The 13,237-nt window shown below is 36.4% G+C and overlaps 1 protein-coding gene across 1 annotated transcript in view; it reads left to right on the forward strand.

The window, feature by feature from the left end:
• The window catches only part of stag1a (STAG1 cohesin complex component a), a 201,296-nt gene that overhangs the window by 185,180 nt on the left and 2,879 nt on the right, over positions 1 to 13,237 (forward strand). The window contains exons 23-33 of the mRNA XM_060834903.1: positions 1,727 to 1,819; positions 2,946 to 3,120; positions 3,480 to 3,619; positions 5,313 to 5,414; positions 5,508 to 5,656; positions 6,343 to 6,471; positions 6,928 to 7,133; positions 9,052 to 9,226; positions 9,417 to 9,527; positions 10,101 to 10,221; positions 12,821 to 12,901. Of these exons, the coding sequence (XP_060690886.1) occupies positions 1,727 to 1,819; positions 2,946 to 3,120; positions 3,480 to 3,619; positions 5,313 to 5,414; positions 5,508 to 5,656; positions 6,343 to 6,471; positions 6,928 to 7,133; positions 9,052 to 9,226; positions 9,417 to 9,527; positions 10,101 to 10,221; positions 12,821 to 12,901 (1,482 nt within the window). The remainder of the gene's footprint in view (positions 1 to 1,726; positions 1,820 to 2,945; positions 3,121 to 3,479; positions 3,620 to 5,312; positions 5,415 to 5,507; positions 5,657 to 6,342; positions 6,472 to 6,927; positions 7,134 to 9,051; positions 9,227 to 9,416; positions 9,528 to 10,100; positions 10,222 to 12,820; positions 12,902 to 13,237) is intronic.

Below are 13,237 nucleotides of genomic sequence, written 5' to 3' on the forward strand. Positions count from 1 at the left end.
GAGGAAAGGCTCTAAAGTCAGCAATGTTCATGTTATTGCTTTTAAAAAAGTCTCAAAAAAAGGCACAAATGTGGAAGAACTGGAATTGTGCCAGCAACAAAATGCCATAAATTTTTAATTTAAATCTAGTTGGGAAAAACTTTATACCTTTTAATTTAAATTTTGTTCTGTGAATACATTCTGAAAATGTAGCAATCTGTGGGATGACATTTCCCGTTAAGCTCATTTATTATAGCACGACTAAGATTTCTAAATCGATTTTAGATCCATGGTGTTTCTGGTCACAATGGAAGTACTTGTTGAAGTAGTTTACTTTAGGCTGCGTTGTTCTAGTTTATTGGGAATAATTTATATTCTTTATTTTTCTTTTGATACTTTTACATTATAAACCAACTCCTCCATTTTATAGTTCATTATTCATGGTCTATACAGAAGTAAATCTGTCCTGTCATTTAAAAAAGGTCTAGTTTGTAAATCTTATGCACTAGATATTGGCATCACTCTACTAAAGGGACAATTTCCTCATTTACAGTGTGGCTGCACTTACACAGGGTCTTAATCAGGTAAATTCTTAAAATGTCACTTTAATTGTTCTCGAGGCATGTTGAGGAGAGAAGTGATGTTAGAAGTGACATGTGATAGTCTGAAATTTATGTTACTTTATTTTTAGAAGTTTGACTGGTCTTTAGTCCTCTGTATTGAGATTTACCCATAAGAGAACATCAAAAACACACGGGATTTTTTTTTTTTGGAAAATCCGTGTTAAGAAACTATGTCCATAAATGTAGCACAACAAGAAAGTTGAAAACAGTAAAAGGCTAGATGGTGAAAGTCAAGGATTATCAGTTAAGTGATTGAGGGTTTATGTTATTAATGCTTGAGGATGGATAGCTTGAAAATTGATAGGGAACCCCTCAGTGCTTGGTGCTGAGAAAGAATATATTTTTCTAATTGACTTCTGCTTTTAAGTGGAATGGAAAGCTCAGATCCTCTTTCACTGGAGTCTAAATGTTTTAGTCCACAGTACTTGGTGACCTGAATCACAAAACTTATTAGACTTTTCAATTATAAGTGCCCTGCCATTCCAGAGCTGTAATCCCTCCTTCCATTGCAGGTTCATTCTTTTTTCTTCAGTGTTTTTTTTTACTTGACTATTTTCAAGTTCAGGACAGTTTAGCTGGAACCAGATGTGAAAAATATCTCATGAAGTGTATGGAGTGTGGCAATCTCAAGTACAGCAACTAATAATAAATGTATGCAGCTCTTTCCAGCACTACGGTGGTTTGAATAGTAATTCTTATTGCCTGTTTCATGGCTGTTTGTCTTGAATTAACATGGCAGACACAAGTGTAAGTGGGAGATTTAAAATCAATTATGCTAGGAGAGCAAAATGAGCAATAGCTAATAGGAGCTTGTTCTGGAATGTATATGCTCAGATTAATCCTTTGAATAGCTTTCTGTAGTTAGGCATAACCTTTCTCATATTTGAGGGTTCTAGCAATAGTAATTGGAGGATAAATTGGAACTGCTATTGAATTGGTGGATACTCACTAACCCTGTGAAATATGCAATTTTGATGTAGTAGGTCTAGAAAAATGGAAAAAATAGACAATATAATTTTTGAACATTTGAACGCAGCATTGAACTTTGTGCTTTGCTCAATTGTGTATCTGTAGATTTAGTTAGGTATTAAATATAACTTATTTTAAAAAATTATTTCTTTCAGGATGAACAACTAGGATTGAGAAAAACATTGAAAGCATTTTGTATTGTCTGTCAGCACTGTTTGACAAATGTCAACCCATCTGTCAAAGAGCAGGTAACTATTTCCACCATAAAGTAAGATTTTATTCGTATGTAATTAAAGTGGTAAATTTGATTAATTTTAGAGTTATAAAATCAAACAGTCCTTTAGCCCAGCTCATCCACGCTGACCAGATTTCCTAAACTGAACTGAGCTAGTGACATTAGTCGACATTTGGCCCATATCCCTCTAAACCTTTCTTATCCATTTATATCTTCAAATGTCTTTTATATATTGTAATTGTGCCTGCCTCTCTACCACTTCCTCTGGCAACTCATTCCATATACATAGCACCATCTGTGTGAAAAACATGCCACTCAGGTCCCTTTTAAATTCTTTCCCCTCTCACCTTAAACTTATACCCTCTAGTTTTGGACTCCCCTATCCTGCGGAAAAGACTTTGGTTATTCACCTTAGCTCCGCACCTTATGATTTTATAAACCTCTGTCGGGTCACCCAGCAACCGTCTCAGCTTGAGGGGTTAAATAAAAAAGGCCCAGCCTATCCAGTCTCTCCTTATAACTCCAACCTTCCAGTATTGGTAACATCTATGTAAATCCTTTTTGCACCATTTCCAGTTTAATAACATCAGCAGGATGACCAGAATTGTACTCATACTCCAAATATGATTTTACCAATATCTTATACAGCTGTAATATGACATCCCAACTCCTGTACGCCATGCTCTGACCATAAGGCAAGCATGCGAAATGCCACCTTCACCATCCCATATACCTGTGACGCCACTTTCAAGGAACTGTGTATCTACACTCCTAGTTGTCTCTGTTTGACAACAGTCTCTAGCCCCTACCGTTACCATGCAAGTTCTGCCTTGTTTGTCTTACCAAAATGCAACATCTCGCATTTTTATGCTTAAGCTCCATCTGCCATTCCTCAGCCAACTAGCCCAGTTGCTCACAATCCATTTCGCTGAAAGTTCCCTTACAGCCAGTAAGTGCTTCAAAAAAGTTGTGAAGATCTTTGTCTAGGTTTATGCTTCTGCAAAATTATTTTCAACAGAAGTAAATTATTTTTTTTTAAATGTATTGCATCAAGCTAAAACATTGATTCCAAAATATCATTTCAACTGCTGCTGTTTAAAAACTCTCTTTTAATAAAGATTCATTTTGTCCCATTATAGGCATTCATGTTGCTTTGTGATCTGTTAATGATATTCAGTCACCAATTGACGACTGGTGGCAGGGATGGGCTCAAGCCGATTGTTTACAGCCCAGATACTGGACTGCAGTCAGAGTTGCTCAGCTTTGTAATGGATCATGTATTTATTGATCAAGATGAGGAGAACCAAAGCATGGGTAAGACTGTCCACAGGAAAGTAAATTTAAGTTAAATTTATTTGATTTCTTGGTGATATTCAGAATTTATCCATATTTATCATAACTTAAGATACTCTACCTGATAGTATCCGAATTATTATATTACTTACGATAGCAGTTATTATTTTTACGAGCATCAGCGTTGATCTGTTCAGACCACGTAACATTGGACTTGGAAGTAATCTGCATCAAGTGGAAAAAAATTTGCGTGTCTTAAGTTTTAAATTGAGAAGATGATAGAGGGTGTAATTATAGTAGCTGGTTTCTTCTCTGTAGCAAGTGTGAAATTGCCATTTTACCAAATAAATTGTCATCTTGCATTTCTTTCTCCTATGCAGAAGGAGATGAAGAGGATGAAGCCAACAAGATTGAAGCCCTTCATAAAAGAAGAAACCTCTTGGCAGGCTTTTGCAAACTTATAATTTATGATGTTGTGGATATGAATGCTGCTGCTGACATTTTCAAGCATTATATGAAGGTAATTTTAGAGATTAGAACATTGCTATTTTTAAAAGTAGAATTCAAGTACTTTGTAGATCAAATTAATATAACTTGTAATTGTCTTTTTAGCTGCACTTAATATTGATTTGTTGGAAATATTCATCCTTTATTACCCTTTTACTATCTTGACAATCACTTAGAGTCATAGAGATGTATAGCACGAAAACAGACCCTTAGGTTCAACTTGTCCATGCCAACCAGATATCCCAACCCAATCTAGTCCCACCTGCCAGCACCTGGCCCGTATCCCTCCAAATCCTTCCTATTCATATACCCATCCAGATGTCTTTTAAATGTTGCAATTGTACTAGCCTCCACCACTTCCTCTGGCAGCTCATTCCATACACATACCACTCTCTGTGTGAAAAAGTTGGCCCTTTAGATCTCTCTCATATCTTTCCCCTCTCACCCTAAACCTATGCACTCTTGTTCTGGACTCCCCCACCCCAGGAATATACTTTGTCTATTTATCTTATCCGTGCTCCTCATGGTTTTGTAAGCCTCTGGAAGGTCACTCAGCCTCAGGTGCTCCAGGGAAAATAGCCCCAGTTTGTTCAGCTTCTCCCTATAACTCAAATCCTCCAACCCTTTCTGAACTTTTTCAAGTTTCACAACATATTTCCAGTAGGAGGGAGACAAAAATTGCACACAATATTCCAACAGTGGCCTAACCAATGTCCTGTTCAGCCGCGACATGACCTCCCGACTCCTGTACTCAATACTCTGACCAATAAAGGAAAGCATACCAAATGCCACCTTCACTATCCTATTTACCTGCGACTCCACTTTGAAGGACCTGCACTCCAAAGTCTCTTTGTTCAGCAACACTCCCTAGGACCTTACCATTAAGTGTACGAGTCCTGCTAAGATTTACTTTCCCAAAATGCAGCACCTCGCATTTATCTGGATTGAACTCCATCTACCACTTCTCAACCCATTGACTACTTCTGCTTGGTTGATGTTCTGAGCCAACAGTATCTTCCTCTGCTTTCTCCAAGCACCATTTTTCTGTATATGCCTAGACAATGAACCTATCCCATGACTGTAATGACATAAGATCCATTCCTGATTCTGGCCTAACATTAGTGCACTTTCTGGAGGTGGAGAGGTCAATGGTTCAGTGCAACCCATCTTCGAGACTGGTGAAGAAGTCCAACTCCTGATGCTGCCTGGTTTGCTGTGTTCTTCCACACTAATGCTGGTCTACTTTGGGTTCCAGCATCTGCAGTTTTCTTTTTGTCTCTAATCAAGTGTGTGCACTTTTCAGCTGAACTCACTTGATAGAAGTCATGTACTTGAATGCCAATTGTTTCCATTGTAATTCAGGAAAATTGAGGCCAGTTTCCACATTGCTTGAGATCAATTAACTCAGCACAAACTAAAATTAAAACTTGTGATTACTTAGTATATGTGGTGTAATATCTCACTGTCTGTACCTTTACCCAATAAACTTTAGAAAGTCATTAAAGCTTTTCTTTTTGTGTCAATTTATACATAGCATGTTAAATTAACTAGATTGCTGTATTAAGTAATGCAATATTAGTATACGTTCTGCTGTTGAAGAAAAATTCAAAGTTTATTGACATCTTGAAAATTATAAATATCTTTTTAAAAAAAAAATGGACAATATCCAATAAGGCATCATGTTTATTTGTACTTTTACAAAACAGTATTACAATGACTATGGAGACATCATAAAGGAAACGTTAAGTAAAACCAGACAAATTGACAAAATTCAGTGTGCCAAGACACTTATTCTCAGTTTACAGCAGGTAAGAGGTTTCTGATGTTCATCAACAGCAGCTTATTTTTGAGCAAATTTGAGTTAGGTGAAATGCTAACTTTCAGTTTTTTCTTCACTTCAGCTCTTCAATGAGCTTGTCCAGGAGCAAGGTCCAAATCTTGACAGGTCATCAGCCCATGTCAGTGGTATTAAAGAACTTGCTCGTCGGTTTGCCCTCACCTTTGGTCTGGATCAGATCAAGACGAGAGAAGCTGTTGCTACCTTACACAAGTGAGTACCAACGCAATATTACAAGTACTACAATATCACGATCATACTTCACAAAAGTACTACCAGGTTGTAACATTTTTAATGCTGATTATAACTGATTTAGTGTTAGCTGTGATAACCTAAACTTTACACACCTTTTATTCTGATGTGCCAGCTGATTAAAGCAGTTTTTCGCGATCATAATCTTAGAATCTTACATAATTCTGAAAAGCGTCATTCAATTCCCCATGTCGTCTGTGTTTTTGAATTTTCCTTCATGACATTTTTTTTTAATCAGAGTATAATTTTGGTGAACCTTCCTTGTTCATGTAACATCTTTCCTATATTGGGATGCATGAAACACAAATATGACAAATATTTTTTTAAATTCAACTTAATTTCCTTTATATATTACTTTTACAAATTTCATTTAATTTTTTAATGTTTTTCAACCTGAATTGACACACTTAAAGATTTGTCGATCTGTACTCCTAAAACTCTGTTCCTCCTCTCTTTTAACAAGTTTACTGGTTAGGGTACAATCTTTCTAAAATACTTACTCCTCAAAATTATGGGCTTTAGGTGACAAGCAGAAATATCTTTCAACAGTTTATCATCTATGGGTTACTTGCTTGAATTATGAAACCTAATTGCTTTAAATCAGGCCCTTTGCAGTATTTCTAACAAGACTTTGCTTATTACTTTAGGGATGGCATAGAGTTTGCTTTTAAATATCCTAACCCAAATGGACCAGAGTATCCTCCACCAAATCTTGCCTTCCTTGAGATTCTTGGTGAATTCTCCTCTAAACTTCTGCGCCAGGACAAAAAAACTGTGTAAGTAAAATATGGAGAAATTCATTTCTATCCTAGTATAATAAATAACTTGCATTTACTCCTGATCGCTATGTTTTTTTTAAATCATGTTTTTACAGAATAACATGTTTAAGAAACTAAGTTACCAAACTATACAGGGGACCACATATTCTTAGATATTTATTTAATTTACTTAACAGCAGCATTAAAATTCTTGGTGTAGAGGTTAGTGCAGGGAATGATCTGAGCAGATGGGAGGATGGTTGACAAGTAAATTAATGAATAACCCAGAATCTCTGTAGGGATCAAAGTGTCTAGAGCTTGAGACAGGGTCTGCATTAAAATCAAATTGAAAAGAAACATATTCTCAAATTTGTTCCTCTGTATTTGTGTAATATTATTTTAAAAATAACATTGTACATATTTTATCCTTTTTTAATTGAGGAGTTAGATATTACATTACTGTGTTTTCTTTAGCCATGCATACCTGGAAAAATTCATGTCTGAACAGATGATGGAACGAAGAGAGGATATCTGGCTGCCCCTGATCTCCTATCGCAACTCATTACTTACTGGTGGAGAGGACGATAGGATGTCTGTGATTAGTGGAGGCAGCAGTAGTAAAGCTTCCTCAATACGTAGTAAAAAAGGGCGTCCACCACTTAACAAAAGGAGGACAGAAGGCAAGTAACAGAACTATTTAGCATGGCACCCTTATTTCAGTTATTCAGAAAATTAACTTGCATATTCTAAATTTGTCTTTATTCTAATTTCTGTGTAGCTAAGAAAGCAGTTTTATAACACTGTTTGTCCATGTGTCACAGTGCTTTTGTAATTTGTTGATACACCTAACTCCACTATTCCTTTTAGGTTACCAAACAATGAACATTTTATAAACATTAAACAAGACTATTTCTGTACATTTTGAAACAGATTTGCCAGTTTGAAATGTTTGGGCTTGCTCTGAACTCACTGTATTGCATCATTGTGAATCATATCTGTTTTTAAAAATTGTTTGCAGCAGTATTTTGACACTTATGATACATAAATTGTTGAAATGAGTGATGTCTAACAGATTTAATACTAGATTCAAAACATTCACAAAAGAAACCAAATGTATGCTGCCTAATACGGGTTTTGAGAAGGTGCTTAGTATAGTGACGCATAAAAGCATTGTGGAAGTTAAGTTGTGCAGTATGAAAGGGAATGTGATAATATGAAAAAGAAAATGCCTGAAAAACAGCAAATACAACTAGAAGTTAATAAACAAACAATAGTGTAACATCTTTGAAAAACAGAAAATGCTGGAGCATTTAGTCCATGTGGCAGCATCTATAGAGAGAGAAAAAGTTAATATTTTGAGTCTGTGTTCTGAGTGGTTCAACTTGAAATTTCAACACTGTTTTTCTCTGTAGAGATGCTTCCAGAGTCATACTGTTTCTAGCACTTTGTTATTTATTTATAATTAACTGAACACTGTTTTAATGGGAAACTTGACTTTTATACAGAAAAGACTCTCCACTTAGGTTATAAAACAATTGAAAACCTCCTCCAAGGTTATAATTTACTCTGTCCCTTAAGTCAACACTTCATTCTCTAAAAACTAGTTCAAAATATTCTTGACTGCCAGTGAATTGCATCCTTTTCCCAAAAGTTCCCAAACAAATTAACACAGTGTTAAATACCCTGGAGATTTCTCCTTCTGGCCAAAGCTAGATGAATCTTCCAGTCTTGTTTCACACTTTAATCCAAGTGTAAGATTCCACCCATATTCTGCATGGTAAACAACAGAAGCTGGATGCCTCTGTCTGTCTGTCTCTCTCTTTCTGTTACTCCTCCTTCCTTGCAGGTAGGTAGAAATGCTACAGAATTTAATCTTCTTTCAGTCCTAGTAGTTTCGGAATCAAATAGACCATTTAAAGTAAAACTTGGCATTCTTGAAGCATTACTGTGAGACTTGGAGATAAAGTCTTTCCACAGTCAGCACAGTTGTTCAGGTCATAATCGACAGATGTGAACATCTTGTACCTTTTCCCCAACAAATATTAGCCTCTCCATCGCCAGAGCAACCAATCCACCCAGGTTTGTTGTTGAACAGGATTCTGAGCAGACAACATGGCTCCCTTTGTCACTCAATTTTAACTTAGCCTTGAGGCTTAGGCTTTTAATACAAAGTTTAAGGCATAATCAAATGCAATTGAAACCCTCACCATCGTCCTCCGTCCTCTTCACCTCATCCACCACAGTTTAATTGCCTCGATTAATAGACTGTCAGCTCGTATTAAAATGAGTGTTGATGTAGATTATTAGAGGGCACCAGTGGAACTCTACATCAGCCTTAGGAAGGGTGAAAACAAACAAAACAAACTTGTACATTTTTAGTAGGTTTTCTTCAAAAATGGTCACTTTAGAAATGTTGCACTTCATTGAAAGCATCTCAGTCATTCCGTAAACAATTTGTTTGCCTGTTGGTTTGTTGAACTTCCACTTCAGGTTAGCCTCCAAAGTGTTAAATCAAAATTCAACCATTCAAAAACATATATAGGAGCAACCATCATGTTATTTCTTCATGACAGCATTTTCTTTTGTTTGGTTTTGTAGAGGAGAATGTGGATAATTCATGGATGAACAGGAATGACACTGTTCAAACTCCAGGAGTCCTGCATCCACCACAGTTGACTTCAACAGTCATGCGGGAAAATCCTCGGCAACCGGCAGAACACAACATGGAAGATCAGGAATCTGAACGGGGCTCTGAATCTGATTATGTACAGAAGTAAGTTGGCTCTACTTATGACCAAAACCAGTGATCCTTGAGCGCCATAGACCACTAAAGGGGAAAGTGCAACACTTACAGGCAAACTCGTGCTTTTAGCAATTTAAAGTATTTTCTTTCTGTATTGAAATTTATAGATTTAGCTCACCATATCAGTTCATTTTTTAAAGTGAGGCACTTTTCTGTTCAGCCCTCAAATGCAAATGCCTTGGTTGGGCCAACACAAGCTTGAAGAGGCACACCGAAAAGACAGAGTGGCCATGAACTACATGAAAGCACGAGGCGGTGTAAGGCAATCAGTGTAAGTTCATGTACTGCTTATTAAGAAATCATAAGATGTCATATTGCGGCACTTGGGAAGATATGAAAGATGCCATAGTGCCAGATTAGTTGTGGTCATATCTGTCAGTATCTGTTAGTGTATTTTTTTATATTTGTTGAGATTATTTTTAATAAATTTTGGTTTGAAGTAAAATCAAGCTGCAGCTTGAAGGTGTTTGGGACAGTATTGTTAGGATTCCATTCACAAATTGCATATTGTAATAAGGACTGTACTATAAGAAGTCATAAAGTTTCAGGACCTCTGGCTGCATATTAGTTTGAGGGTGTTGTTAGATAAGTGCAAGGAATGATGATTAATTACTCCTTCTGCAATCTTTTGCAGATTTATTTGAAATGAGTTGAAAGACTAAGAGTCATTTGTGCGTGTTAACGTCTGTTCACTAGGATGACACCAAACTTAGGAGTTTGCTGAATGTATCCATTTTCTTGAAAAATCCGAGTGCTACTCTTGTTGAAGCTAGAAGGAAATGGTTGGATATAGCTGCCATTATAGCTTTTCAACTTAATGTTTAATTTTTCCTTGTTTCTATAGCCGCAGTCACAGTTTAATGGAGGATGATGCTGAACCAATTTTTGAAGATGTAATGATGTCATCAAGGGGTCAGTTGGAGGATATGAATGAAGAATTTGAAGACACTATGGTTATTGATCTGGTAGGTGGTCATTTGTATGATTAAAAATAGGTGTACGTTTAATATCAGACAGTATCATATTTAGAATAATCCTTTTCAAGATTTAATCGAGGAGACCAAGCAACCCATTGGTCATTTTGAGAAGTGGTTTATAGTTTGTTTATGTTTATATATAAAAGAACTTTCAAAATACAGAATTAATATTTTGATTTGTTTGTTGCAGATCTTTTAATTTACACATTTTTTGAGCTTATGAATATAGCAGCTAACATATACATATATATTATATGTATACACACATCCTACTATCTAATTGATTGTGTTTTAAAAATGACTACATAATCTTAATTCCTCTGCTTGATGATGCATCCAAATTAGAGACTGAGAGATTTATATTTATCATGTAAAATTAATATAATGGCAGTGACTGCAGTATCACAATGAGTCCACTGAAATGCATTGGTAACCAGGAACATAGAATTTGAAATTCACTGGGGTGGTAAGAGTGATTTCAAAGCTATTTCATTGTATGATGGGATTGTTGCTTTAATATGCTTGCTATTCTTGGAGGTGATAAAACATCTAAATCTTCCTTATTGATAGAATTATGCTTTGTCTCCTTTGTAACTAAATGAGGCTTGAATCTTGGAAACTGCCCAAATTATGATCTTAATGGGCAATGGGCCAAGGAGTGGCAGATGGAGTCTAATTTAGATAAATGAGAAATACTGCATTTTGGAAATGCAAATCAGGGCAAGACTTATACACAGAATGATAAGGTTCTGGAGGGTGTTGCTCAACTGAGAGACTTTGGAAATGGATTAGCAGGTAGATCGGAGAAAGTGTTTGGTTTGTGTGCCTTTATCAGTCATAGTAATATGTTTTAGGTCACTTTTGGAATACTGTGTGCAGTTCTGGTCTCCCTGCTATAGGAAGGATATTGTGAAACTTGAAAGGGTTCAGGAAAGATTTACAAAGATGTTGCCAGGGCTGGATGGTTTGAGCTACAGGGAGAGACTGAACAGACTGGGGCTATTCTCCCTGGAGCATTAGAGGCTGCTGAGGAGTGACCTTAACATGGATTTATAAAATCATGAGGGGTATAGACAGGGTAAGTTTCCAGAGGGTGGGGGAGTCCAGAGCTAGAGGTCATAGGCTTAGAGTGAGGGGGACAAGATTTAAGAGCCCTAAGGAGCAACTTTTTCATGCAGAGGGTGGTGCGTGTATGGATTGAGGAAGTGGTGAAGGCTGGTCAATTACAATATTTAAAAGACATCTGGATAGGTATATAAATAGAAAGGGTTTGGTAACGTGGACGAAGACCTGGCAAATGGGGCTAGATTAATTTAGAATATCTGATCGGCACGGCTGAGTTGGACCAAAGGGTCTGTTTCCGTCTAATACATCTCTATGATCTGAGACAGCTAAGAATCAACTGAAAAACTTTCATGCCAGGCCATTTTTATTGCTTTCTTTTTGCATGAATGAACTTATCAATACTAGTAAATTTGTTGTCCAACAAAATAACAAAACCAGTGAATCCTGTACTGAGAGTTGAATGTCAACTACGTGTTCTAATTTATCTTGATTTATATGATAAACCAAATTTTGACAAAAATCAGACAACAATTAGGTAATTGACCTTAGTTTATAAGTAATGCCTGTAAACCTCCAATTAATAATCTCCTATTTTACTAAGTCCTCGCTTAAAGTTGTAGTTGCATTCTTGACTCAGGACTTTGAGTGAAATGACTGTGAATTGAGGCTTCCCGTAGGAATCAGTGCTACATGCACAGTTAGATTTTTGTTTAGGATATTTCTCACCGAAGAAAATGTACAAAAAGAAACAGTATTCACAATATGTGCAATACCATTCAGTCCTAGTTCTAATAACTTGCAAAATAAAATATCTCATTAAAAGAAATGTAACAGAAATGTATAATTTTCTAACTACATTCACTTTGCAGTACTTTTAGGTTAGCCAGGCTCCATCTAGTGGCAGATGTTAATTAATGCAGCTATTACCTGAGTCCCTGTATTGCCAAACTCATGCCACTAGATGGAGACCAGAACTTGAGTTCAGGGGCATACAAAACCAGGAGCCAGATGAATAACTCAGGTAAATGGGGTAGAGGGCAGGAGGTAAGGCTTGGGAGAGAGGCAACACTAGAGAGCAGGGCCCAGAGAGGAGGTGAAGTCCAGAGAGCAGGAGCCAAGCCAAGGATATGACAGGAAACGAGGCTGAGCGATCTATGACTGACAGGTGGATGGTAGATAGGGGTACCCAGGCAAAAATGGAAGTACTGGGGAAAGATCATGTGAGAAAGTCTCAAAACACAAAGTCTGGCGCACAGCATTAAAATGAAACTTACCACGTTATATAATTATACTGACTTAATATCAGCAGCATTAAATAAAACATGAAGCAAATTATCATTAAGCACAGGCTTGCTATCCATTTCCTAAATGTGCTCATTGTGTGTGTTTTTAGGTTAAAATTGAAATGATTTGTGTGTACTGGTGTTCATTTTCCTGATTGGAAAATGGCTTATTATCTGTGCTCAGGTTTTTGAGAGTAATGTTTGAACAACAAATATAATTATGTGAACTGTTTTCACAGCCTCCATCACGAAACAGACGTGAACGAGCTGAGCTCAGACCAGATTTCTTCGACTCTACTGCCATAATGGAAGATGATTCGGTGTGTATCAAGGAATACTTCGGTCTATGACGCGTCCTCTATTAACCAAGATAAATTAAGTTTTTGAGTATTCTCTTGTAGCTGTCAAAATATTTATAAATAGCCACACAAGGCCTGAATATGTAATTGGAAAAGTTAAATTTCTCAGGATTTTTATATTTACTGAACATCAAAACTAAACCAAAAAGGTATTTCTTCCAAAATTGGTGGTCAAATATAATTAAATATAGTTAAATATTTACAGCTGCAGTTGTCTAACAATGAAACAGTGAAAAGAAAGTTTTTGTAATGTTTTCTTTTTAACATTTCTTGCTGCAATGTTCATGTATTAATGAG

This window comes from Hemiscyllium ocellatum, chromosome 13 (assembly GCF_020745735.1).
Source record: "Hemiscyllium ocellatum isolate sHemOce1 chromosome 13, sHemOce1.pat.X.cur, whole genome shotgun sequence".
NCBI lineage: Eukaryota > Metazoa > Chordata > Chondrichthyes > Orectolobiformes > Hemiscylliidae > Hemiscyllium > Hemiscyllium ocellatum.